This window comes from Procambarus clarkii, chromosome 13 (genome assembly GCF_040958095.1).
Source record: "Procambarus clarkii isolate CNS0578487 chromosome 13, FALCON_Pclarkii_2.0, whole genome shotgun sequence".
NCBI classification, from domain to species: Eukaryota; Metazoa; Arthropoda; class Malacostraca; order Decapoda; family Cambaridae; genus Procambarus; species Procambarus clarkii.
The window spans coordinates 14,246,289-14,273,876 of NC_091162.1; the positions used below are offsets into that span (position 1 = coordinate 14,246,289).

At 39.0% G+C, this 27,588-nt stretch overlaps 2 protein-coding genes across 5 annotated transcripts; one reads left to right on the forward strand and one right to left on the reverse strand.

Annotated features, from left to right (window-relative positions):
• Nucleotides 1-904: 904 nt before the first annotated feature.
• LOC123757147 (uncharacterized) lies at nucleotides 905-8,542 on the reverse strand. Of its 4 annotated transcripts, none has more exons than XM_045740592.2 (5): nucleotides 8,410-8,542; nucleotides 6,694-7,442; nucleotides 5,905-6,058; nucleotides 3,737-3,849; nucleotides 905-2,287 (listed from the first exon to the last, which is right to left on the reverse strand). In XM_045740592.2, exons 2-5 carry the CDS (start codon nucleotides 7,435-7,437, stop codon nucleotides 2,066-2,068), a joined length of 1,233 nt encoding a protein of 410 aa, XP_045596548.1. In that variant the 5' UTR covers nucleotides 7,438-7,442; nucleotides 8,410-8,542; the 3' UTR covers nucleotides 905-2,065. The 4 variants fall into 4 exon arrangements, with proteins under 4 accessions (XP_045596548.1, XP_069179775.1, XP_045596547.1 ...); XM_069323674.1 differs by having other exon boundaries at nucleotides 3,737-3,843; nucleotides 8,264-8,518; XM_045740591.2 differs by having other exon boundaries at nucleotides 8,264-8,512.
• A 2,564-nt stretch (nucleotides 8,543-11,106) lies between these two features.
• On the forward strand, nucleotides 11,107-26,696 carry LOC123757146 (uncharacterized). Its single transcript, XM_045740589.2, has 11 exons — nucleotides 11,107-11,349; nucleotides 12,737-13,138; nucleotides 14,011-14,285; nucleotides 14,697-14,844; nucleotides 15,691-15,800; nucleotides 16,383-16,472; nucleotides 18,118-18,321; nucleotides 19,130-19,382; nucleotides 19,793-20,010; nucleotides 22,372-22,683; nucleotides 23,967-26,696. The coding sequence occupies exons 1-11, from the start codon at nucleotides 11,280-11,282 to the stop codon at nucleotides 25,983-25,985; spliced, it is 4,101 nt and encodes a 1,366-aa protein (XP_045596545.2). The 5' UTR covers nucleotides 11,107-11,279; the 3' UTR covers nucleotides 25,986-26,696.
• Nucleotides 26,697-27,588: the final 892 nt, after the last annotated feature.

Here is a 27,588-nt window from a genome sequence, read left to right on the forward strand (position 1 = left end):
CATTAATCAACGCCCACCATCTGTTTCTACCATTCCCCCCCCCTCACCCCCCGGCTCATATATGAAACGCCCCGAACGGTATGTGTGTGTTAGTGGCTTTGCAAGAATGTATGAATACTGATATTATGTACTCTCACAACTCAATGTACCGTATAGTAAATAAATAAATAAATAAATAGATAAATAAATTACCTCCCCCCCTCCCCTTAAGCATCACCAGGGGGAACCCCCCCTACCACCTATGGGTGATGCAGCCACAGATACCCTACATATAAAATTACTCCCCCCCCCCCTTATATACAAAATTTAAATGAAAATTCTTTATTTTGTTAAACTAGTACACAGATTGAATAAGAATATTATTAATGTCCCTATAATCAATGCCAGTGACTATCTCTTAAGCAGCAGTTTCGAGTCTATCAATCCCCAACGGACTCCTCAGATGTTAATGATATACATGGCTGTAACTCTCTTATTTAAAATCAAATCATGTTTTCTATTCTCATTTATTTATTATTCACCCCATACCCATGCCATGGACGGTAGTGTAAAGGGTTACAGATATAATATATTTTTTTTTCTTGCAATGTATTTGTTATCACTTTATTAATTCTGATATAATTTACCTACTTAACATTATCTGTTAGATTAAGGACCTGCTCGAAACGCTGCGCGTACTACTGGCTTTACAACATTGTAAATACTGTACTATGCTATGTACTCTCACAAACCCAATGTACCTTCTTGTATATAAATAAATAAATAAATAAATAAATAAATAAATAAATAAATTTCTTTATTATGCACCCCATACCCATCCCGTGAGCGGTGGTGTAAAGGAGGCACATAGAGACACATAATATAGTTAATTTTTCGTCTCTGTGATTCAAACACGTTATGGCGATAAAAGTTTATTCGTAAATTGAATTATAAATTATATACAAATTTGATGATGAATTAATAAATTAAGGTGTATTTTAATATTGGGTAAATTAATCTTGTGCATTAACTTTGGTAAGTATGATAAGGGTAATTAACATTGGTGAAGTTTTACCCTGGGTAAAATATCTTGTGATAACACTAACGATGTTAGTTAACAATGCACTGTAACTTGTTGAATTAAAATGACTTGAGGTTTAGCGAGATTAACTTTGTATATTTAAGGTAAATGTAACAAGGCTAAATTTAATAATGCGTAACTTCCAGAGGGTAAGTCTAACAATGTGGAATTACATTGGTGAAAGTGAATTGGTGAAATTTACATTGGTGTAAATTAACAATGTAATATTGCCGGGCGGGGGTCCAGCGGAGCCCCCACCCCCAATCAACAGATAAGTAACATTTGTTGTTGTTTTAAATTTAGCTACTGGGAACCATGATGAGTTATGAGGAAAGGCTGCATGAAATGAACCTAACGTCGCTGGAAGATAGGAGAGTTCAGGGAGACATGATCACTACCAACAAAATTCTAAAAGGAATCGACAAGGTAACTAAAGATAAATTGTTTAACGCGGGGGTACTCGAACAAGGGGACAGGTGGAAACTGAGTACCCAAATGAGCCACAGGGACTTAAAAAGAACTTTTTCAGTGTCAGAGTAGTTAACAGATAGATTGCATTAGGCAGTGATGTGGTGGAGGCTGACTCCATACACAGTTGCAAATGTAGATATGATAGAGCCCAGTAGGTTCAGGAATCTCAGTACACCAGTTGATTGACAGTTGAGAGGCGGGACCAAAGAGCCAAAGCTCAACCCCCGCAAGAACAACTAGATGAGTACATCCTGCCTGACTTTCCTGTGTATTTTTTCTGCCTAAAAGTTAAGGCTGTCTTCAAGTTCAAGTATGTTTATTGAGACAAGAAATAAATACATCTCAAAGGGATAGAGTAGCTTAGGCTATTTCTACCCCCCTCTACTTCAAGTCCCTCAAGGGGCGCACAAATTCAGTGAGTACAAATAGACAAATAACATTACAAGAATCCCATTTAACATTGCTAAGGCTGTCTTAACCTACCAGAACACTAACTTCCCCAGTTGAAGGTGGGCTTTAGGATTGATGATAGATTTATGGGCTGAGGGGTATATCCTGGAGTGTGAGGAAGCATGGGTCCTCTAACTCGGCGTACTGGTGTTCCATGTCGTCAGTGGCGTTGTGCAATGGCAGACAGGGAGACGGAGACGAGGGCAGGGCTGGCAAGGGCTGTAGGTACTGGGTCTCCGGGCGACTCATCTTCCCACAGGATGAGTGCGGCTGAACTCGCTGACTCTGACTCTGGTGTAGGCCTTTCTGATGGAATAGCATAACTCATTAACTCGTACTTCACAATATCTTAATATCTTGTTTATACTGCAGTGTCTGTGGTAATGTCTGCGATCCTCACATGGGGATACTTACACTAATGGTTTCCACACTTTAAGGTCTTAATGGGAAACATTCTCATAACACCTGCATTCATGAGTCCCTGATCTATCTTAACGCCATAACTCCAACGGTTATGGGCGGTTGCGTTATAATAATAACCGCTACATACCTGTTAGCACTGGGGTTTAAATCTGTGTATATATTGAAGGTAACTTGAAAGCCCCCCAATAAGAGTTAGACAAGGTCCCGACCCCCAGTAATATACACAATTATTAAATACACTGTACCTAGGGATTATAATCACTCTACTCACTACTGGTGTAACAGAAGTCTAATTGTACCTTTACATTAATTTATTAATTAATGATTTTCCTCATAACAACAATTTGCTCCATCTCATCTACATAATTTATGTTAAATCCATTACCCCACACCGGCAGAAGTAGAGATATAGTGCATAGGCACAATAGAGATAGGCTCTACAGTCTCTCTAAATGAGACATAACATCTTAATTTAAGGACGCATCAGTTAGTTTTTTAAACTTTGTTCAATGTCAACAAATCTTTTTTGACTTTTTGTATATGAAAAGGGCTGCAATTGTTCCAAGTTTCAGTACTGCAGCCTAAAATAGAAAGGGAGATTTTTTTTTTTCAACGAATATTACACATTTTCAGCAAGTTACTACAACCACCCGTTTCAGATATAATCATTCTATGACACTTTTCTGACACATTAGCATATAATAAAGGATCTGTAGCCGCGGATTTTAAAAAATATGCTTAGTTTTACTAATACAAATAGTCAAAGTCCCCCCCCCCAAAAAAAAAAAAAAAAAATATGCAAATATATCATGTTTATTGCTATTATAAAATCAATAAATGAACTTAGGTAAAAACGCTGGCATCAGATTTTAGAGACATAAACTTTACATATAAGGTGTAAGTTTCATGTAAATTGAATAAAAATGAAAGAGTAGCAACTCCGTTTTATGTTGAAAAATAAATCATTAAAAATTAAAGTCTGTGCTGCCATCTGTGGTGGCAGTAAATATGTTCTTGTTATTTTGTCAAGCAACAATAACAACCTAACATAATATAGTCAGTTCTCTCATAGTTATCATTGTCGGGATAGGAGGGCAAATCTGATATTAATTGAAAAATAATATACCCAGAGGGTGTGAAGTGGAATTTGGGTTCAAGTAAGGGGGTTCTCTTACACCCTCACCTCTATACGGGTAATTCGAGCACTTAAATTATTGGATTTGCGATGAAGTAAAATAGATCAAGATGGCATAATGAGACCTAAATATTTAATTAGATAAATGTCCAGCAAAAATGTCGGAGAATGATCGGAGAAGTTTATAATGAATTTACCTTGGCAGGTTGAAAGCGACGACAACAGTCCCTGGCCAGGATAGAGAGGAGCACCACCACCGCCGTCCCCAGCAGCGCCCCCAGCACCACCACCGTCACGCCCTCACCTGCAACTACACTCACACAACTGTTACTTCACGCGCAGGCTGGTATCACAGAGTCTAAAACTACAGTAGTTCCGCGAGACTACCCAGGTATGAGCAATGTGAGGCCGTAGATAGGTTTCACGGGACGTTCTTGGTACCATGGAGAGTTGTTAGGTCGGACCCAAGAGCCACGCAACGCTACAGTTAAACACAGTTTCAAGTGTAGATATGATAGAGCCCAGTAGGCTCAGGAACCTGTACACCTGTTGATTGACGGTTGAGAGGCGGGACCAAAGAGCCAGAACTCAACCCCCGCGTACAGGGGACCAAGGACCCATACACCAAAATCAGATTGACGTCAGTCTTCGCCCTGCACACTCACGATAACTAGTTATGTGGCCAAATATGTATAATTATATATATTATATTTTTATTAATAAATAGAGAAAAGGCCACAGATGTTTTGTACCGCATTCCTTCCCATTGACAATCAGACCACAACCACCCATAAAGTTCATTTATTTGGGAAATAGTACTCTATGTTTTCTTAATGTTGCCCTTAACCCTCCCAAGGTACAGTAGGTGAGGGGGGAGGGGCAAACGTTTTCATGCTACGAAATTCCGTATTAAACCAAAAAACTGTTTTTTTTTTTACTAAGCGTTCACTTTTATATCATTCCGACAGCTGTATATTTATGCAAGTATTGAAATTAACATATACAATTATATAAGTTAAAAAATAATATCTTAGTTTATAAAGTTACAAATGGGGAAAAAAAGAGCTAAATTACTCTGCCTCAAAAAATCATTACCCGATTATTGTAATTATAGGAATATAATTGTTATCGTGAAAGTGAAGTTTCCAACTCAAAATAATTTGAAAGTGAGGAATTATAAAGTTATTTACGGCTAATTTTTACATTCAAACAAATTGATCTATATAAAAGAGAATATCTGTTTGTCTGTCCAAGGTTGGTGGCCAGACAATTGGGGCTAGCCTCACCAAACTTTGCAAGATGACTGGTGGGTGTAATAGGACGGTCATAAGGGGGTTCTGTGTCAATCTCCATGCCCTTCTTGGATGGGTCAGTTCCCATGCCTCCTACCATGAAGTCGGTGGAGATGAAATATTCGGGGAAGTCCATCGAGTATTATCATTTGTCCATTATTCCCTATCTCATAGACCTGATGAAGTCGGTAAAGGGAAGACGGGCAAAAACGCGTGTTCTGAGGACAGGTTTTCATTATGGGAGCTTCCAACACTTAAATGGTGCAACCTTTTGGGTCTACCTGGGCACAACGGGGTACCCCATCTATGGTGTATAGTATACGTATAGTATACGTGTAAACATTCATTTACACTGTATTTAACATCATAATTCGGACCATCATTTCGTGAACTTAGAAAGATAAACTTAAATACAAAAATTATCCTTACCTTATCAGAGTGGTCTTCGTTTTGACCAACTGTGTTTTGGTCACATGGTGGGGCTCCTGTCTTGGTTTACTGTGACTGCAACATGACTCTAGATATCCCAGTGTTTCAGTTGCAACTAACTCTCATTCACTCTTTTTTTTGTTGTTGTTGCAACCAGCTTAGCCAAATGAAATTTGGGGTTCAGTTCCTGAGCCCGTATGTACCTTGACCACTGCCGCCCACGGAATGGAGATGGGGTGCAGAATAAAAGAACAACCCTCAAGACACAACTATTCAAGCCGTTCTCACGATTAGATAAGTGTCAAAATTAAATTTTTTTGCCAAAGTATAACCAATTTTTTTTTGTTTTTTGAGATATATACAAGAGTTGTTGCATTCTTGTACAGCCACTAGTACGCGTAGCGTTTCGAGCAGGTCCCTGGAATACGATCCCCTGCCGCAAAGAATTGTTTTTTCATCCAAGTACACATTTTACTGTTGCGTTAAACAGAGGGTACAGTTAAGGAATTGCGCCCAGTAAATCCTCCCCGGCCAGGATACGAACCCATGACATAGCGCTCGCGGAACTCCAGGCGAGTGTCTTACTACTACACCACGGAGACTATCGGAACCTTGTCCATCACCTAGTTCTTGGAGGCACTAACCTTGAAGGGGTGGGTGATGGTGGTCATGGCGCAGGGCGGCGTTGGTGTTGGGTGAGTGGAGGAGGAAGGTGTCCCCAGGGCGGCCTGTCACCACCAGGTACTGAGGGAGGGCCGCCAGCCTCGCCTGGTACACCTTGTGCTTCCCACTCATGACCTGCACCAACACACACCTTCTTACACTTATTCTTATAAGTAAACTATTAACAACAATATAAAATATTAATTATTAATGATATACTAATTATATTAGCAAGAAAATCACTACTAATAAAAGATTTCCTCTACTATTTCTAGAGGTGAAAATATAAAAAATAATGACAATACTTTGAATAATAATAATTAATATAATATAAATAATAATGTGACCCCCCCCCTCATACGGCACACCTATATTATAAGACCTTTAATATGGCTCGTCTCTTATATGACACCCTTTATATGTCACCTCTCATATGACACATGACATTTCCTGTAAGACACTTTTCTTATATGGCATGTCTTTTATATGGATGATCAAAATACTCTAGAGTCAATATGGGTTTGTTGGGACCAGAACAATAACAAACAACATTTGTTTCAATAACAAACTTTTTAACAATATAAAGTTACATATAGTTCAGCTGTATTGGTACTATAATTTTGTTGGAAAGATGATGAATAATTTGTTTGGTAAAACTGGCAAAAAATCTTAAACCATCCAAGGATTTAAAGCCATCGGTAAAAATGTCAAGAGACGGGTGTTTAAGCACCTAATTGATTGATTGTTGAGCACCTAAGATGTTAGCTTACCGTGAGTGTGGTGGTGGGGCCCGTGACCGCCAGCACCAGCAGCAACCCGTGCCACTTCAAGGGTGGGAGAGGGTTCATGGTATCCACTGTTGAAAGAGCTCCATTCCTCCACCCTAGCACGAACTTGGCGTCGGCCGCGTTGAAGGTGGGAGTAAAGTTGGTTTTGGAGAAGAGTTTGAGATTCTGGCGGGACTCGCCGTCACCAGGGCCGACGACCAACAAGAGAGAGACCCTCTTGGTGTCAGTCACCTTCCAAGTGGGCGTCCCGGCGGGGCACTGACGCATTAATAATCCGTCCTTCACTTTCATGCTCCCCACCTGGCAGTCGATGGTGATACCGGGTGGGAGCCAAGCCTGTCCTTGTCCGTCAGTCAGGGTGTACTCTCCCACCACTCCCAGGCTGAACTGCTCCCACCCACCAACCCTGCCCGCCGCCTCATGCTTAGTGTCTACGACAACACTTTGATTGCGGCGTTGATATTTCACCAGTCGTACACTGCTGCTCGTCACTGACAAGAAATCATAATCAGCATTGCTGTCGCACTTCATCAGAGCAGTGAAGAGGACACTAGACTGGTTAATGGAAGACAGTGTGGAGGAGCCAGGTACTGCAGAGGAACCAATTACTGTGGAGGAGTTAAACGTTCCAGATGAGCCAGGCTGATTATTGGATTTAGGTGGCACATAGGCCATGAAATCGAGAGAGTCATATAGGAGGTCGACGTTCATCTCCTCGTGCACCATGCATCCTGCGGGAAGAACACCAAGCTCGATTACTAACAAGTGTTCGTAAACGTATCCAGCAACAATTTAATCCTTCAACAAGACACAAACTAGGAATTCTGGAAACAAATAGTAACTATAATATTATAATAAATATAGGATCTAGGACTGAACATAACAACGAACCTATCCCCCGAGGAACACACTAAACAACAGCAACACATGCTGAGCAGGCGGGCATCAGGACAGCCTCTGGGAACCTAGATATAAAATACTCAAGAGACATCGATGAACAACAAACGAGAAGCATGTTTTCTAGCATGGATGCTAGAAAAACATAAAGTGGAACAAACTAGTAGGGAAAATAGTTGTCTACCTTTAGTTTCTTCATCCATAGTTTGAAAACGGGTAGGAATTCATTTATTTAGACGATCAACAGGCGGAACTGCAAGCAGATTCGGTAATTATAAGGTGTGAAGGATAGATGAAATTGTTAATGTAATAATCTCCGTTGAGCTCTGATAAAGACCTTTTATGCCCTCTGTAATCCTTTTTTTTGCGCTAGCACTCACAGGATGTGTATGGGATGCACATTAAACTGGCCAATACAAACATAATGTCCTCTAACAACTCACCAGGTGTTATGCTTCAAGGTCTTCCAAGTTGTCCGGTGAGTTTTTGATAATGTCGTGATTTTACTTAATGTTTTTGCACACCTGAACAAAAGTGTACCTATATGCTAGTTATGGGTCACGACCTCGTCCAATCTGTCCAGATAAAAGGTCATGACCTGTTCAGTGTTGTACCCATGTGGTAGGTCATGACCTCGTCAAGTGTAGCAGCTCACCGTAATCGAGAGGAGCGACGACGACTCCCCACAGCAGCAGCAACAGCAGGCAGCACCAACAGGCCATCGTGTGTTGTTATAGATTCAGCCACTCGGAACAAAAGTTCCAAGTAGCACAGGTTATGGTGAGCCCGCGGTGGACTTACCAGGCCATCATGCTTCCGTCGTACACTACCGCTGGTAACACTCGTACTGTAGCTACACCTTGTTTATCTCGCAAGTGTTGTCTTGAAAACGATGTTCTATTTCCTCTCCACCAGCGACGTCACACACACACACACAACAGCCTCACACGCCACCCAACACTTCCTGTTTATACCTGGGTCTCTATATCCGGGTAAATGAACCGACGGTAGTGGGTCCCATACCCATCCCGCGAGCAATAATGGATCCCATACCCATCCTATGGGCGGTGGTGGAAAAGGTTACAGAGGCATGTAATGGGCTCAGGAACTTAACCCTATAAATTCATTTTGCTGGGCAAGTTATCATCTTGATAAGCTAGTTACACAGTTTAATGCATGCATATCAGTTGTGTTTTATAACACAAGTGGTTCAAGAACTGAACCACAAGTCTCCATGCCTGATCAATTTATATATGTGAGTCAGTTATATATTTACTAATTATGTACACCACATCCAATCAGTGGGCGGCTGTGGAAAGTTTACAATCATGGGGATATTTTGCTAAGATATCTGGCAGTTCATAATTTTGAATGAAGTACTTCCGCATTTCTTGAACATTTGTAATAGAATTATCTTTAAATTCTGGAATTGTTCATATTCAGTTACATAGTGACGGAAGGTATATTAATAGTTCTGCTGACAGAGTTTGGCCAGATCTAATTCAGAAAGTAGTTTAAACTGCAATAGAGGTACTTGTAGCCTAGCCCAAACCTAACAGTAGTATCGTCTAGAAGTCTGCTGACGTTATTGGATGTCCCATAGATATAATAATATAATAAGTGTGTATTTCACTTTGTCTCAGGTCTGCTCATTTTTATTTTTGTAGTTCTCGGTATATTACTGCCCTCAGGCTGCTCAAAGGCAGTCCAAGAGGACAATCAACTCCATCTTAGCAACTCGTCCTCTTGGATAGTACATCGCGATTTTGACGTATAAATCCCCTAAGGCCAAAAACCGATGTACAAAATATCATAGCGGCTCGAACATTGACGTGATGTTCCGTTTTGTATTATTGGGTCCTCGATTAGGTTAGGTTCGGGCAAGTTAGTACATCGGTTTAGTGACGTTGGGAACGCTCGAGATGACTCGCTGCTTGAGATGAGAACGTGTTTGGCCAACTCATCATTCGGAGGCCAATATGGGATGGGATCCATAGGAGACAGATTCTGGCTCCATCACTGATTATTTTTATTTTATCTTTCTTTTTTTGAGATATATACAAGATATCTGTTCCTTACGACAGACACAAACACGTCACAGTTGTTTTGAGGAGTTGAATGCAATCAAGGATGACAAGAATCACTTATAATCTTCTAAAGTTAATTATAAATGATTATATTAATTTTGCGAATAATGATAATATATTATTATTGTTATATTGGTTATACTTTAACAAAACGATGAGAGTCTTGTGGTTATCGTAAATACTTCATATCTTTATTATTATTTTATTGGTTTTTATTTAGATATAATTTTAATAACAATGCAGAATTATTGTTATTATTATTGGTTTTAATAAAGTGTCAATGTTTCCTTGAGCGCTTTCCTCTTGGTTCCTCGAGCAGAGAAATAACTTGTTTTTCAAGACTCGTTATCCATTGCCGGAAGTACATATCCGCTTGTGTTGATAAATATAGTTATTGTATAGCCACAAGGCGACCGTTAAAAATTGTGTTTTATCTCAGCATCACAGCCACCGTCACGCTGTTTCTAATATATATATCAGAGACCTTACTGAGGAAATTGGCAACATTATATCAATGTTTGGAAACGAGGTATAACCCAATGGGATGAGTAAGGGCAGAGCAACTGTGTGATACATTGCCAACGGGTTTGGACACACTCTTGAAGTGGTCTGAAAAAAATGGCTGCTAGAGTTTAACCCAGACATATGCAAAGTTATGAGGATCTGAATAGGAGTGAAAGACCAATACGGCAGTAAAGCATGAAGGGGTGACAGATTCTTATATCAGTTAAATAAAGACCTGGGAATAGACATAATGCCAGATTAGCAGAATATCGACTGCAGCATATGATATACTGGCCAACGTTCGTGTATCCTTCAGAAACTTGGACAAAGGGGGCTTTCCGGGTCCTATATACAGCACAGGTGAGATCCACGCTTGGATGTCCCCCGGCATGGAACCCTCGCCTGAAATAGGACAAACTAGAAAGGACCCAAAGTTATGAAAGGAGGCTTGAGCTATGAGAATAGACTAAGGGAACACCTTACCTCACTGGATGAGAGGACATATAGGGTAAACATGATAACGACTTACAGGATTTTGAGGGAATTGACAAAGTAAACAAAAAACACAAAAATAGACACAAATGAGTCAGAGAGATAGATGTTAAAAAATATCATTGTTAGAGTCGTTAAAGCTAACTATATACAAGATTTAAAATGTAAACATGATAAGAATGTGGAAACTGAGTCATTCTATTAATCAAAGATCGTTTAGCAAGCGAGGCTAGTAGCCTAGTTGGAGCCTACGAGCACATCAAGAGTGAATAATAGTGAAGGAGTAACATTATCTCCCAAGATAACTGTCTACCTGTGAGTCAAACCATTTCCTGGACAAGCAACAGGGCAAACATTCATTGCCAGCTGATAAGACAGAATTAAGCAGATAACCTTATCTTGATACTCATTTATATCGGACCAATATACACGCAGTAGTTCGGGCACCAACTAACCAATCTGTGTGATGCATTCTAGCCACTCCATTACCCGGTATTGTGTTCCCTAGTTCCTTCTTCGCCTGGTGTTGTTTCACAGTTCTTCCTTCACCTGGAGACTTGTAGGACTCGCCCGACGCTGGGAACTACAATGTGGGTGCTGGGTGCGGTGGTCCTGGCGACAATCCAGGTGCCCGCCGCCCCGCTCATTATATACCGAGGTAGGTGTGAGTTTCCACTAAGTGTACACCCATAACTCTCTAGTTCCGGTCTGCGTACACCCGTATACTCGTGCCTGAACTTTTGAAGCCTGCAGACTGACAATAGTCTTGGTTTTATGTATCTCTGGGAGTCTGCACCAACTGCTGATGTTATTTTTTTTGTAAGGTTAGATCTTTTGTTATGTACCTCATACCCTTCCTGTGGGTGGCGAATTGGAAAATATGCAAATGTCCCCTCATCTTAAAAAAGGCAGCAAATGCTCACCAGAAAACTACTGTCCAATCAGCCTAGCCTCACATATCTACAAGCTCTCAGAGAGCAGCCTAATGGAGGGAATCATTTATCATTTCACATTGAACAGTCTAGTAAAATCAACGCAACATGGTTTTGTTAAAAATAAATCCTGCCTTACTAACCTGCTCAGATTTTTGGAAACGGTAACCAGCTATTCAGACAAAGGACTTTATAAATTCCAGTAGACGTAGTTTACATGGACTTCTCCAAAGCTTTTGACACGAAGGAATGTCGCGGAAATTACAAACACACATAATAAATGGTATAATATTAGAATGGATAAAACAAAGAAATGTGGGAGTGTGTTGAGACTGTTTTGTGTGTGGGAGTGTGTTGAGACTAATTGAAGCCTTTAATAAATTAGTTCAGTTAGTTTATTACCCACTGACCTTACCAATTCCCGTGAGAGATAGTTACTGAAGCTCATAAGGGCGCAGGAGCTAAATATTGGTAAAGTTTTTTTCAGAAGTACATTCAGTACTATTTAATTTGTTGATATTTTATTAAGATATATTCACCTGCGAAATGCTTGTTTCATTCATGGTATTTTATTTTTTTTCTGACAAGGAACGCTGTAGTGATCTTAATTATCTTGCATGTCCTGATCTAAGCAACTCAATCCCCTGTGTCTCTTTGTTGAGTGGTCGATGGTAAATGTGTTGTTTTATATGTATTTTCCATTTTTCTAAGTGGTCTTAAGAAGGTGTGTGACCTTAACCTTTCTTCATAGGGTATGATATTTGTGTACTTTTCTTCATTAGGTATGCGGCTTTTCTAATCCTTTCTTCATAACTGTTTTTTTTTTAGGATTACAGTATATTATATATTTTAAAAATAAAGGTTCCTGGTAGATGTTTTATATATCCATACTATGAGTATCGATAACGTGACTGAAAAGATGATATCCAACCCACAGCAGAAAATGAAGAAACACGACGTTTTGTTCCGCCATCAAGAGTAGTTATCATTACACGACTCAATAATGTTTAATATATGTTTGTCTCTATCTGGCTGCTTTGCTTGCCTGAGTTACAAATGGGGAACAACAATGAGACATTCAGTCTGAATGTCACTGACTTGGTTTACCTACAGAGTGTCTGCCTCAAGCAAAATGGGAGGGCCGTTGGGAGGGGTCCCACATGGACCTGACAGCGTGGCTAGCAGAGGACGCAGAATTGACTGAGCTAGAAGACCCTCTTCTAACCTTCACCATGGAACCAGTTGGCTCATCACTCCCATACGACTACGATGTCCTCTACCTCACCCGTAACCAGGTGGAAGTGATGCGAGTCAGAAACAGCCGCAGGACCAGGAATGAGCTGATGGTGTCACCGGGTCTGCCAAGTGGGTGGACAGCCTTCAACCTGTCCTCGTCATCATCACACACACAGTTATGGCACAACCAAGAGACACAACTTGTATCACTGCCCGCTGATATGACCATTGATAGACTCACCATAGAAGGCAGTAATATCACTGTCAACTGCCATCATGGTAAGTACTGAACATTATAATTGTATGCCTGAAACGCTTTGCGCATTAGTGGCCTTATTAAATATACATACTATGTAACAATTATTACAGCACTGTATATTACACTTTTTTAAATTTTTAAATATATATTATTATTGTTATGCCAAATAAACCCCCCCTAAAAAAAAGGCAGGGGGGAGCTACAACAAAATATATATATATGGTGTACTTACATTAGTCGTTTCCCTTGAATGTTTTGTTTTGTTCTTTTTCTGTAAGACTAAAGGTCCCCACTTGGGAAGGAATTGAAAATTTAATTCTCCAGAGTCAATGTTGTAATTGTATTCAGCCTGACACTAAATAATGCATTTTGTTGACGATCTCAATCTTTGGAAATAGAGGGGAAAAATGGATACAAATTAGCTGAAACTAACTATATATATATATATATATATATATATATATATATATATATATATATATATATATATATATATATATATATATATATATATATATATATATATATATATATATATATATATATATATATATATATATATATATAAGGATACGGAAGAGGAAGGGACGGAAAAATAGGCAGACATGATAAGTGTGTGAGGAAATTGAAAATGACAGAACAACATAAGAGATGCGGCGGGAAACAAGATAAGGTGTCAACATTTTGTGAAGGAGTGAATGTTTAACATTATTATATAATAAATCACGAGAAGCATTGAACATCTGCCTGTGAACGTGAGAAATGACATATTAATGATTTAATTTATTCCATCTATTGTTTATTACAAAAATAATAGGAATTTCCCCACTCTTTACAAAGCATGACTTGAAAGAGGAGTGACAATATACGATGCCAATTGTATATTTTACAGGTGAGTTAGGCTGGGAGGTGCGTGGCACTAAGGAAGTGGTAGTGCCACTGCCTGGCCACCTCCACCGTCACCACCTCAGCACCTACTCCAACACTGCCTCACGACCCAGAGTGACCCTAGCCGACACAACACTCCAGTTGGGCTGGGATGGTGCCAACCTGGTCGACGTAACTCACTATGACCAAAAGTATCAGAGCCCTCTGCCGGCAGCCATTGAACATCACCTCTACATTGTCTGCACATCTTTTTCTGCTGATATCCTCTGTGATATATTGGTAAATGCTCTTTGGGCATCATAGAGACTCTTGTAATATACTGAGCCTTTGGTAAATGCTCTTTGGACATCATAGAGACTCTTTGTAATATACTGAGCCTTTTGTAAATGCTCTTTGGACATCATAGAGACTCTTGTAATATACTGAGCCTTTGGTAAATGCTCTTTGGACATCATAGAGACTCTTGTAATATACTGAGCCTTTGGTAAATGCTCTTTGGACATCATAGAGACTCTTGTAATATACTGAGCCTTTGGTAAATGCTCTTTGGACATCATAGAGACTTGTAATATACTGAGCCTTTCACAACACTACTTTAGTTCAGCTGATTGAGACGTTTATATAAATGGCTGTAAACTTCATTACATAGCTTTGTAACGTGCGAATTAAGTGAATTACTATGACTTTCAGGCTGGGGAGAAAATCCTCAAGACTGTGAACTTGCTGAAGCCGCCAGCCTGGCTGACTATCCTGGGGAAGCAGGAGGACCATTTCTTCACATTTTACCACCGAGAGGCTGCGAATATTACTCGTGACGTGAAGTCTCTATCTAATCCAGGTGGGCAACTGCTTTTACTCTCCTTATTGAGGGCGTGTGTAGTCAAGCTATAATAATAATAATAATAATAATAATAATAATAATAATAATAATAATAATAATAAATTATTATTATAATAATAAATTATTATTATTATTTTCTGGTGATGAGATTAAGTACACTAGAGTTCATACAGTTGAGGAAGATGCCGACTTGTGGACGATCTGGCAGGTAGAGGCTACTGTAAAAATCTCCCGCTAATATAAGTTTATTTTTTATTAACATTTCTGATTAGTTTTACATTTCTAAGGTTTGAGTTCAAATCGGTTGACTCTGTGTAAAGCTCCAACTATTACTTGTGTCACACTTGACAGTGTCGTCCAGTGTGACACTTGACAGTGTCGTCCAGTGTTACACTTGACAGTGTCATGCAGTGTTACACTTGACAGTGTCGTCCAGTGTGACACTTGACAGTGTCGTCCAATGTGACACTTGACAGTGTCGTCCAGTGTTACACTTGACAGTGTCATGCAGTGTTACACTTGACAGTGTCGTCCAGTGCTTCACTTGACAGATTCGTCTAATTTTTTCACCGTACTTGACACTAGCAGACCTGATAAATAATAATATGTTTAAAACAATATTTGTATTGAAATACATTAACTTATAACGCAAAAGAAAGGCTTCATGAACATCAAAGATAACCCACATTCTAACACTGGTCGACCCATGTCGGTGAGGGAGCCATTATGTAAACAATCTGAACGCCGTCAAGGTATTACCGGTCCAGCCAAGGACCCACGTAACTTGTTGCAAATACTGCAGTGATGGTGTTCTTCAGCAAGGTTGTTGTGGTGTTTCCTCAGGAGGTGAAGACACCCGTGGCTCCGTGATGGCCCTCGTAGCAGCAGTTGTGGTGCTGGCCCTGGTGGCACTGGCCCTCCTGGCTGTCATCGCGTATTCTTACTACACTCAGGTCACTACACTTCCAAACTTCCCTCAAGCTTTGTATAATGAGTCTTTTGTTTTATCTTTTATGTTGATTTGAATATTAACACAGCACAGTGTGGTTATTTAATTATTTGGTATAATATCTTGTATTTTCTGTTCATTCTTATATGATCTACATGTTCAGATCTATATGCTTTGTGTAACTCTTACTTACTTTCATTTAATAATAATAATAATAATAATAATAATGGGCAAAGAAATCCTATTAACATAATGTATCAATGAGATAATTAGTTATAGCCATGGTTTCAGGTTTATCATTTTATATATATATATATATATATATATATATATATATAAAATGTTTATATATATATATATATATATATATATATATATATATATATATATATATATATATATATATATATATATATATATCTTTACATAAAATTCACAAAATACATAAGTGTTTTTATTCAAAATAATACATATGTGAAGTTTGTGTGTGTGTGTGTGTGTGTGTGATCTTCTGCCTGAGCCAAGATACACTCATATTTACGTGTTTTCTTGTAATAATTGGTAGCTGGTTTGTTTCACTTAACAGAAGAAAGCTGGCCAAAGCACCTCCGAGGAGACCCCAGCTGAGATTAAGGAGATGGTCGCGTTACTGACTTCTAATGATTCGATGATAGACGTATGTTAATATTTTTTTTTGTAAGAAATAACTGTTGTGGTTACTGAATATTTCCAGCTATGTTTATTGTATGTTTCCTGCTATGTTTACTGCATGTGTCCTGCTATGTATACTGCATGTGTCCTGATATGTTTACTGCATGTGTCCTGATATGTTTACTGCATGTGTCCTGCTATGTTTACTGCATGTGTCCTGCTATGTATACTGCATGTGTCCTGATATGTTTACTGCATGTGTCCTGATATGTTTACTGCATGTGTCCTGCTATGTTTACTGCATGTGTCCTGCTATGTTTACTGCATGTGTCCTGATATGTTTACTGCATGTGTCCTGCTATGTTTACTGCATGTGTCCTGATATGTTTACTGCATGTGTCCTGATATGTTCACTGAATGTTTCCTGCTATCTTGACTGCATGCTTCCCGCTATCTTGACTGCATGCTTCCCGCTATCTTGACTGCATGCTTCCCGCTATCTTGACTGCATGTTTACTGTATTTTTCCAGCTGTTTACTGCATGCTTTCCGCTATGTTTAGTCTACTCACCTAGTTGTGCTTGCGGGAGTTGAGCTCTGGCTCTTTGGGACCATCTCTCAACTGTCAATCAATCCACTGTTTTTTTTCTTCACGCCCACACACACACCCCCCAGGAAGCAGCCGTAGCAGCTGTCTAACTCCCGGGGTACCTACTTACTGCTAGGTGAACAGGGGCATCAGGATGAAAGAAACTCTACCCATTTGTTTCCGCCTCCACCGGGTAACGAACCCGGACCTTTTGGACTATGAATCCCGAGCGCTGTCCACTCAGCCGTGTTGCCCCCTCTGTTTCCTACTGTGTGTACTGTATGTTTCCTGTTATATTTACTATATGTTTCGTGCTATGTTTACCGTATGTTTATATCTCTAGTGGCCTCGACGGGGACAGGAAGCCGGCTACTTGTCAGATGTCCCCATTGTTCTTAATGATTCTTTTCAACTGTATTTTGAATTTGTCTTGGCATTTACAGCTTCGACGGGTAGCCGGTTCCATGGGTTTTATAACCCTATGGGTGAAAAGACATCTCCTTGTTTCTATCCTTTATTGTGGCTTGTAGCTACTGCCCCCTCCTCCCCCCCCCCCTCTGTGTGACCTTTGTGTAACGTGTGACCTTTTAAGCAAGTGGTCTGGATCAGTCTCCTCCAAATTATTCAGTAGGAGGAGGAGCCATTTCTGATATAATTTGACTTGTGGGTTCATGCAAGTTATTGTTACAATTGGGGCTCGTGTTCTCTCATATTTGGAAAGTTTGACGGGATCTAGGTGCACCCCGTCCCTCGCTTACATAAAAACTTCTTGCCAATGGACAAGTACCAATTGTTAAATAATGTTATTGCAGCCTTAAAAACAATGGCTTTAAATTCAACAATATATCCTAATTGTTTTCGACAGCCATTGACCACCAACACTGAATCTTGGCAGAACTCCACATTTTATAATTAATAATATTTTCAGGGCATTTGTTAAAAATAATCTGAGTTTTTTATATTAGTTCCTTGACTCCGTGAGCCCCTATTGTACTTAATTATTCGTTAATACTGAATATAATTCATAATTGAGATGTTGTTTGTGGACTCAGTTATTTCTAATACGTTGTGTCTCCTCTCAGATAAAGAGTGAAGAAATAATAAGGGTTGCCATTATCGAAGGAGACAAAGGCCGGGTAAAGGCCCTATTGGATAAAACGAACAAAGCCGCAGCCTATGTAGAGGCGCACATCCAGGCCAAGAAGGACATCATTCAGATTATCTCACAACGTACACAAGAAGAAGTTGAAACTCCTAAAAACCTGCTTGTCATATCGGTGTTAGGCGTAAGTCTTCCTATTATTACTTGTCACTTGTGTAGATGCATGGCCACACACACGTGTGCAATTAATCTAAGAGAAATTTTGTTTAGATACTCCCTTATCCAATGGCGCACCTTACCTTTTACTCCTGCCTGTTGCTCCAACTTTCGTAACAGCCTTTTATGGGTTACTGTGTCAAAAGCTTTAACATTTCATTTAGATAACAAATAATATAAATGTTAGTGAGGCATACACGGTACTAACCTGTGGTAGACTATAATGAAGAACAAAACTGTTCAATACATACTTTATCCAAAAGAAAAATACAGAAGTACTTAATTTTGTCATCATAGAACCCCGCCTTGTGCTACTCAATACTGTGCTATCTAAAAATATAACTGATATTATAAGTTATGCTAATAATAATAACACGAAAATCAGTAGGAGCCATAGGGAGGATTCGAACCTGTACACTGGGTACTCTCAAGCACACGCCTTAAACCATTGAACCACGATATGCTAAAAGTATTGTAACCTGTGATTCTACTGAATCCTCTAGGTTTCCTGAGGCTTCCACTAACACGAAATTAGCGTTTCACACATTACCGGCATCCACTCTGGTGTGGTACAGGACTCCTGTACCACACCAGTGTGTAGGCGGGAAATGTGTCAAACATTGAGTAGAAATACAATTACATCAATTGTAACTCAACTATGAATTACACAACATAAAGTAGAGTAGGAAGGCAACAATGACACCAGCTCAACTCAACTTAACTTGAACTAAACTTTTTTGTTAACATTTAGTAAGTGAGAATATTATTATTTTCAGGAACTCCAACAGCGGATAAAAGTGGTCTTCGAGGCAGCGAGATCTGGCCTTTATAAAGGCACAGGTGGTGTTAAGATTCTGTTACAGACGTATGGCCTCCCAGGAACCGTAAGAGATGAATATGGCTTGTCTATCATACATCACATGGTTACTCACATCCTCACCGATGGAAAAACACCCGTCTGGAGTGCTCCAGATATTGAAGATTTTCTTAAGACTCAGCAACACTGCATCAATGCTGTGGACTACCAAGGTTTTTATGACGTCATCGTTGTACCTAATATACAAATACAAATATTAGCTATGTGTTGTACGCGAGTTGTCTCTTTATCATTGTGTAACCTGAGAAATCTTTTGGGATTCAGTTTTATTATTATTATTATTTTCTACCACAGACGTGGGCACACATTTACAGTATAATTTACACATTTACAGATTCAGTATAAGCCTCAGGACCCCAAGGGGAATTCAGTTGAATTCCAGGTTGCATTGTTTTTACCATATCGTAGTGTAGGACGTGTGCTTGGGAGTAGCAAATGTGTAGGTTTGAATCCTCCTCATGACTCCTACTGATTTTCTCAATATCATATCTAAAACAGAAAATTTGATCAAAGTACAGTATGTGTATTCAAAGTTTATGCTGATGACGTGAGTCTTCGCCAGGACAAACGGTGCTACACACACTGGCGTGTCACCCACGGGACACCACCGACATATCATGGGGCAATGAGACGCAGACAGTAGACGAAATGTGGTGTAATATGGCTCAGATATTTATTGACCATGGCTGCAACCCTACACTCACGGATCACTTTGGACTACATCCATATCAAAAGGCAATGATTAAAAATAATGCAATGCTGTCAAACTTCTTGCAAGAGGTATACTATTCTTATTTTTCTCTGACTTTATGAGGTGCATTACATATTAAACGTATAGTTCTTCTCTGTGAGGAATATTTAATTGAAACATTAATTGTTATTATTTGGACTTATTTATGTGATTATATACTGACTCTATACTGTTTATAATTTCTATATAATTTCTTTGATTTCTATTATATTTGACTTATATTTGATTTCTATTTGACTAAATATGTTATTTTATACTGACTAACGGTCAGTATTGTTTAAGAATTTAAGAGAAGATTCAGAAATCAAGTGATTTATTGCAGAATAATAATATAGTTGGAACTATTAACACTTCAGGTTTTATATAAATTAAGTTTTGTATCTCTGAAAGGTTACTTGATACAGTTTTAAGTAAGAGAATCGTATCTCATCGAAGGAATTAGTTGTGGATAGCTACAGAGACTCGGGTAAGCTTCCCTGAGATCATAAAGTCATAAATACTCATACTCCGCCCAAGTAAAACAGAAACAAACAACACTTAGTGGGCCAGCCAGAGGCTTAGGGCCCGCGCAGGAATATCCCCGCAAAAAAAAATATATTGATACGTATGCTAGGCTTTCATTTACAAGGGAGGGGCCAATTGATGAGAAAATTATGAGAAACTGATAAGAAACTATTGAATTTAGCAGGAGTGTCAGTGAGTGCGAGCATTCCACTGTCAGTAGGTAGGAATATTGTTTGTTTTTGATTGAGTTCTTCCTTGATCCCAATATCTGGCAGACAGTGCTCCACGTGTTTTTCATAGCACTCTCTATGTAACTGACATTGTGTACCCGTGAATATTCCACTGTATCATCTTTCAAATGTATTTAGTAACAGCTATTATTATTATTTATTGAAAAGGTATGATTATTTCTTTGGTTTCTATAATTGTTAATGTTTTGTCTGTGTTTCAAGATGACTTTGTCAAGATGACGGTTTTATGAACGTTTATATGTCAATTGGATTTAGCTGTAGTACAAAAATTGTAACCAACTAGCATTGTTAATTACTCAATGTAACGGATTCACTTTCTTTCCCCATTATTTGTTATTTGCAAAGGAAGCTATTTGTTTCCTTTGCTTTCACTTAGCTATTAAATTTTAAGGTATTTTTTATAAGTGCACAGAAAGTGATAAATTAGTTTGTTTGCTTCCAGTTACGCTGCAGATTGAGTTTTTATTGAGATCAATCTTTACCACCGTCTGTCCCTAAAACTAATCGTCCTGCGTTTTCATAATTTTGAATCACTCACGAACATTGGAGTATGTACATCAACTTCCTCATCTAGATCCTAGAACTAACCTCGTGCTATATTTATGACCACTCTCCGCCCTGAAATCTCTCATCTCACAACAGTCAACAATTGGACTGGTCAACAATCTCATCTCACCTTAATCTTATATTTCCTATCATTTAGTTACTGTATCGTACTCTCTAAACCAATTCAACATCCTCGTGTTTACCCCCTGCTTGATCCTTAAATATACAGCAGTATTCAGCATAGTCGGTTATAGTCAAAACGTGCTGAGTTCAAGTCCTGTAGCAGGATAGAGAAGTTTTGGCTACGTTTCCTTTCACCTGATGCATCTGATCACCAACCGATAAATACGTACCCCGAAGCTAGGCAATTTTGCTTACGGGCTCACCATAGCCCGTGCTACATGGACACTTCGTTCTGAGTAGCTAAATCTAAAACAACAACAACAAACAACAGCTAGGCAATTTATCATTAGGCAACCACTGACGTTGGGAAGGTGAGACGAGTGCAGTTTACAGGCTTTTGGCATCTGTTGGTAGGGAACCCGAAAGATTACGTCCGGTTCTGGGATATCTGGTAATCATGATGTTAGGCCTATCTTGGTAGGCCTCAATGATGACGTCCAGGGGAGGACATCTACAGCCTTTTCCCTTAGGCTGGATTAGGAATATCTTGACTTTACAACCCGAGTCTCGAGTGCTCTCCCAGGGGAGGTAACTCGACATCCCTACGGGGATTAACTTGGGAACGAACAGTCTTCTGCTCTGCTGCTTTGTGCCCACGTTCAATTGTTAGCCATCACATAGATTCTGCTCATTACATCAGCATGTACTCGTTGTATTCGTTATATTCATTACAACACCCTGTTCTCATTGCACCCTGTATCCTGAGATATGTTGCCCTTGGAATATGTTTCTTTTTGGAATATCGTTGGAATATATTCAGTCTAATCATATTTAATTTGCATTTGTATATATTCTAGCTAAACGTAAGTGGCATTATATTAATGTAGGAACCGTGGGTTAAAGAAAATTAAATCAATATTGCCAATGCTTAAGTGCTTCTGATGTTATAATATTTTGTTTTATCAGAAGTATGAGACGTTTGTAAGTTGGGATTTTGAAAAAGGAACTGGAAAGCATGAACAACTTGTGAGTGCAGCGAGGGAGGGGAATATACACACTATGGCTGCCTTGCTCAAGGAGGGTGTTCCTGTCCTGCCCATGACTGCCCGTGCTGACCCACTCCTGCACGCCATCCGACACAGCCAGAGAGACGCTGTACTGATGCTGCTGTCTGCTGGAGCTCCTCTCTGTAATCAGTCCATTGAAGATGTGACACCCCTGGAGGCGGCCCACAACACCCTCGGCCTCCCCGCGGTCTTTCCCGCCATCATGCGCAAGGTACAGTTTAGTTTGGGTCATTTATTATGCACCATATACCCATCCTGTGGGCGGTAGTGGAAAGGGTTACAGAGGCGCATAATGGGCTCAGAGACTGAACCCCACAATTCATTTAGCTGAGCAAGTTATAATCTTGATGAGCTAATAAAATTCATTGCACATCGTCACATCAACAATAGGCTCGAGACCGACCACAAATACACCATCTCTATTCTCAAACACAATGTTGTACTTCATTATTCATGCCAGAGTTATTTGTTACATCTCACTATAGATTAAATCTTACATATTCAAACTCTAGAGGCAATTAATTAATAATTAATAATTAATTAAAAGGAAACGTAATAACGTTTCGTATTATAATAACAGGACAAGTCCGCATAGAAATTAAATTTAATAATTGATATTTAATGAATATTTATAGTGAAAAGTTTCGTTATTCTTAAGTGAGAAAAATATTTAATGAATTGTAAAGACTTAAACAGAGGAAGAATCCTCATAAGAATCTGATTTATTATTTAAGGTTAAAGTATTATTTGTGGTTAAAATTCTATTTAATATAAGATATGGGAAATGATTTGCAACAACTACCTTTAATACTGTGAACATGGCACAGCTGTAGCAGAGAGTTCCAGTGCCACCCGGAGCTCTCAAGCTGAGAAAGCTTAAGAAACTGAAGACAGACATTTGAAATGTCTTGGAAGACATTCATATTCCAGCCTTGTTCAAATCTGGTGACAAGTTTAGATGTATTATATAACTTGGATTACTTAATTTAGCATGTCTGTCATGCCCATTCAATGAGAGGGAGTGGAAAATTTATTTTTCTAGCCATATTTTGGCCCTTTCTTTCAAAAAATTAATAGAGCATTGCTCTAGAGGTATTGAGGAACTGTGCAGAGGTTGATGGCTATTGTTATGTGAATGGGTTGTGATGACCAGTACCAGAGGCAACTCACCATGCATAACTGGCGCTAGTAAGATGGTGTGGTGACATGTTTACATGGTGTGGTGACATGTTTACATCGTGTGATGACTTGTTTACATGGTGTGGGGGCATTTTTACATAGAGTGGAATTATGATAAGGCCACTGTCAGGAAGCTATAATGTGGTTATAACTGTCTCAATAAATTAAAACTCCAGGATAATTTATCAATTATCTGCAAAGAAATTACTTTTATTCTAGGGTTTCTATAAACACATTTTTACTGATGGAAGTGGCGTCAGTTGAATATGCTTGTTTGAAATATTTAATATTTCTTTATATTTTCTTTGCCACCAGGCATACATTGAGAAGCTGGAGATGGAGATGGAGACACAAACGTTAGCTGACTCCAATTCTTCCAACACTGAAGGACTGCTGAAAATGATGAGATCTTACAAACAGAGTGTTAAAAACTATGGGGGGCTTTCAGAAGCTATATTTAAAGATGGACAAAGTATGGAAGCTCGAGACTTACTAAGTTCAGCAGCTGAAAACGGCCTCTCCCTCACCTGCGTTCTGTTGGGGTTGGAGGACATCACTATTCACCCATTAAAAGATGACAAAAATCCTTTCGAAATGGCATTCAACGCGAACCATTTTGATACACAAATCACTCTCTGCAGAGACCTGAACATGGTGCCATTTACCTTCCCTTTACCACCTACGTCACATTTGCCAGCTGCTTTATTGCAAGAGTTTTGGCTGAATGAAATCAAAGTACTAAAGGATATTTGTTCTGGTAAGCACCCCCGTACAAAACTCAACACACAAGATGAAGAGGACTTGAAAACTTATGTCGACCAGCTCATTGAAGCAAAAAGAAGCATAGACTCAGGAAATAAATGGACCTTGCCGTCTCCTGGCAATATTTTTCTGTATCTTTTAGCCAAGCATGATTTAGTTTATATGCTTGTCTTACTGTATGAGAGGTTTAGAAATGTGGATTTAATTCAAGAGGTGGAACCATATTCAAAGTGTACAATACTTCACGTAGCCTCCATGTATGGTCGCCTGGGTGTGATTGAATACCTCTTGTATCGAGATCCTCACCTTGGTAAAGTAACCATAGGGAACTTCTCCGCAGCTCATCTTGCTGCCTTTGGAGGCCACAAGGAATGTTATCAGTACATTCAGGCAAGAATGAATGACAAAGAAAAAAATCTCAAGTGTGATATTGGACTGACAGCTGCAGAAGTAATGACAAAATATGAAGAGTTATGTAAGAGTTGTGAATTACCTTTGATGACTCGTGAGAACGCGCTCTGTGTCAAAAATGAAGTAGGAGATGACAAACGAGCACATGAGCTGTTGCACATTAAAGGAAAGATCTTGGGAATTACCATGCCAGATCATTTGTTACGTGTTGCAGAGAGTATGAAATGTAATGAAGAAAAAGCTGATGAAATAAGAGATAAAATCAAATCAGAAACAGAGAAACTATGTCAATTTATTCCCGACAAGAAGTTTGCTGGTAAAATAGTACCCATTGGACCTCTTATAGAGGGAAATGAGGTTTGTAACATCAGTTATGTGGACTTCATGTACGAGACATCTCCGAAGGAAAAAATAATCTGTACAGCTACAAAAGAGACTGGAAAAATCAATGTCGAGTCAAGTTCTAATCTTCCCAGCGGATCGGTATATAGACAAGAATTTACCAAAAACCTACAGGAAGCAATGAAGAATTATGTCTGCTCATCGTCGGAAATATCATTTGCACCACCATTTCTTCTTCCCACACACAAGGGTGTGTATATACGCTGGGTATGGAACCAGACAAATTTCCATCTTTTGACTTCTTACATTGTGCCAACAGTAGAAGCTCAGCTTAGGTCAAACAGTGATGAAGAGAAGACAGAGTCTGCATATATTGCCAACGTTTATGAAGAGTGGATACATCGTCCATATCACAGTGAGATAGAGTACTTTACAAATCTGAAGACAGATGACAAAAATGTTTGGTTAGCTTGCCGTCTACTCAGAAAGCTTACTATGGAGGTGTGGTGGGCTCCCAGATTCAACACAAAGAGATACACAAAGCCCTGGAACACCTGGTCTGTCGGCATTGAAGGTCTGGCAGAGAGAATTCTTAAGGAACTGTTCAAAGAGGAGATGGATTCCTCTGCAAAAGGGGACAAAAAGCTCCCTTTCGACAGAGTTGTGGCAGTATATAGTCGTGCCGTGGAGAAAGATACAGTGTTAAGAAAATGGGTTCCCAGAAAGGACAATGACTATCATGGAACAGCTTTATCAGTATGTGGGATTCTGGAGTATCTAGAGTCTCTTATGAAAGGTGAAAAAATGTGGGACGCCTAACAGAATTTCATTTATGATAGTTACGACCCATTTTAATTTATTGATGTTAACAATAATGAGTGTACTCTGATTAAAGATTAATTTACCAAATAAAGGGATAAATTAGAAAATGGCATCATAAGATATGTAAATATTTGAGGTGAAATTGGCACTAGTAGAATATCCAGCCATTGTAAATATCTGGCTAAACAGCCGAATATTAGTACTACTCTGCTATTATATTTCTGTTGCAAACAGGTTAAATTTGAGTAGGCTGAAATTGATCAACACTACAGAATCTAACCTGGCAGCTCTCTCTAACTGATCATGTTGAATTATAAAGATAATTGTCATAATTGTTGCATTGACGAATGATTTTATTAGTCTGTACGTTTGAAATAGCATAATAATGTATCGAGGTGAACCTAGCTCAACCAATTTACTTCCATGTTGTCTTCACTCTATGTTTATTCCAGCCCGTCCTCCAAAAATGGGGAGGTAAATGTACAGAGCCCCATAAGTGCAATTATGTACTATGTATAACAGTCAGGAAATGCACTTATTACACTTAGTATTAAAACGTACTGTCAATTCGGAGGATGGGTTGGTTTATTCTGAGGTCTCCGAGATATATTGACAAGTATTATACTCTTTCAGCTGAGCTTAATTTGTTTCAAATGTAACACAGATTGAAGCTAAACTTGTATATGTACAAATAAAAGATGAATGCAATTTTTTTATTACAACAATTCTTTGAGGTTCAAATGTTGTTAATTACAGCTTTTTTACACATTATATACATGTAAATATATTATATTTGCTAAAGGCCCGATTTGCCTAATAGGCCGAGTGATTTTCTTCATTTTCATAAAAAATTTCCACTTGGGTTATTTTAAATATAATTATTATATTTTAAGAACATAAATTATTGACTTAGTTATGTTAGTTTAGGTTAGGTTAAGATAGGTTAGGTTAGGTAGGGTAGGTTAGGTTCGGTCATATATCTACGTTAGTTTTAACTCAAATTAAGAAAAATGAACTCATACATAATGACAAGGAAGGTTTGTGGGTTTAAAATTCGGGAGGGTGTGAGGAAGGGGAACCCCATCTAGTAGGGGTTATAAACCCATGGAACAGCATATCTGCCGAAGCTGTAAATGCCAAGACCAGTTCTTCAAATGCTTCAGTTCAAAATTCAGTTAGTGAAAATCCTTAGGAACAATGGGGGGAGGCGACTTTACACCAGCCGCCAGTTACTTTTCCCCTCGAAACCACTAGAAATTGAAAATAATAATCAAAAAGGAAAAACACCAAACCATTGCGGCTATATAGCACTTGGGAGAGGGTTGGGATGGGACGGGGGGAAGGAATGGTGCCCCAACCACTTGGACGGTCGGGGATTGAACGCCGACCTGCATGAAACGAGACCGTTAGAGAAATAGTGGCCCTTAGGTAAATTCATACAAATCGCAGTCATCCTGTGCACCACATTAATAATGAGTTTTTCCCGGGAGCTATTGACACGTTAGCTATCGTGTCGTCTCTGACAGTAATTCCTTATTAATAATGTCAAGTTACCCAGCTTGAATTATTACTGTTTTTAATCTCTTATTTTGTATTCAAA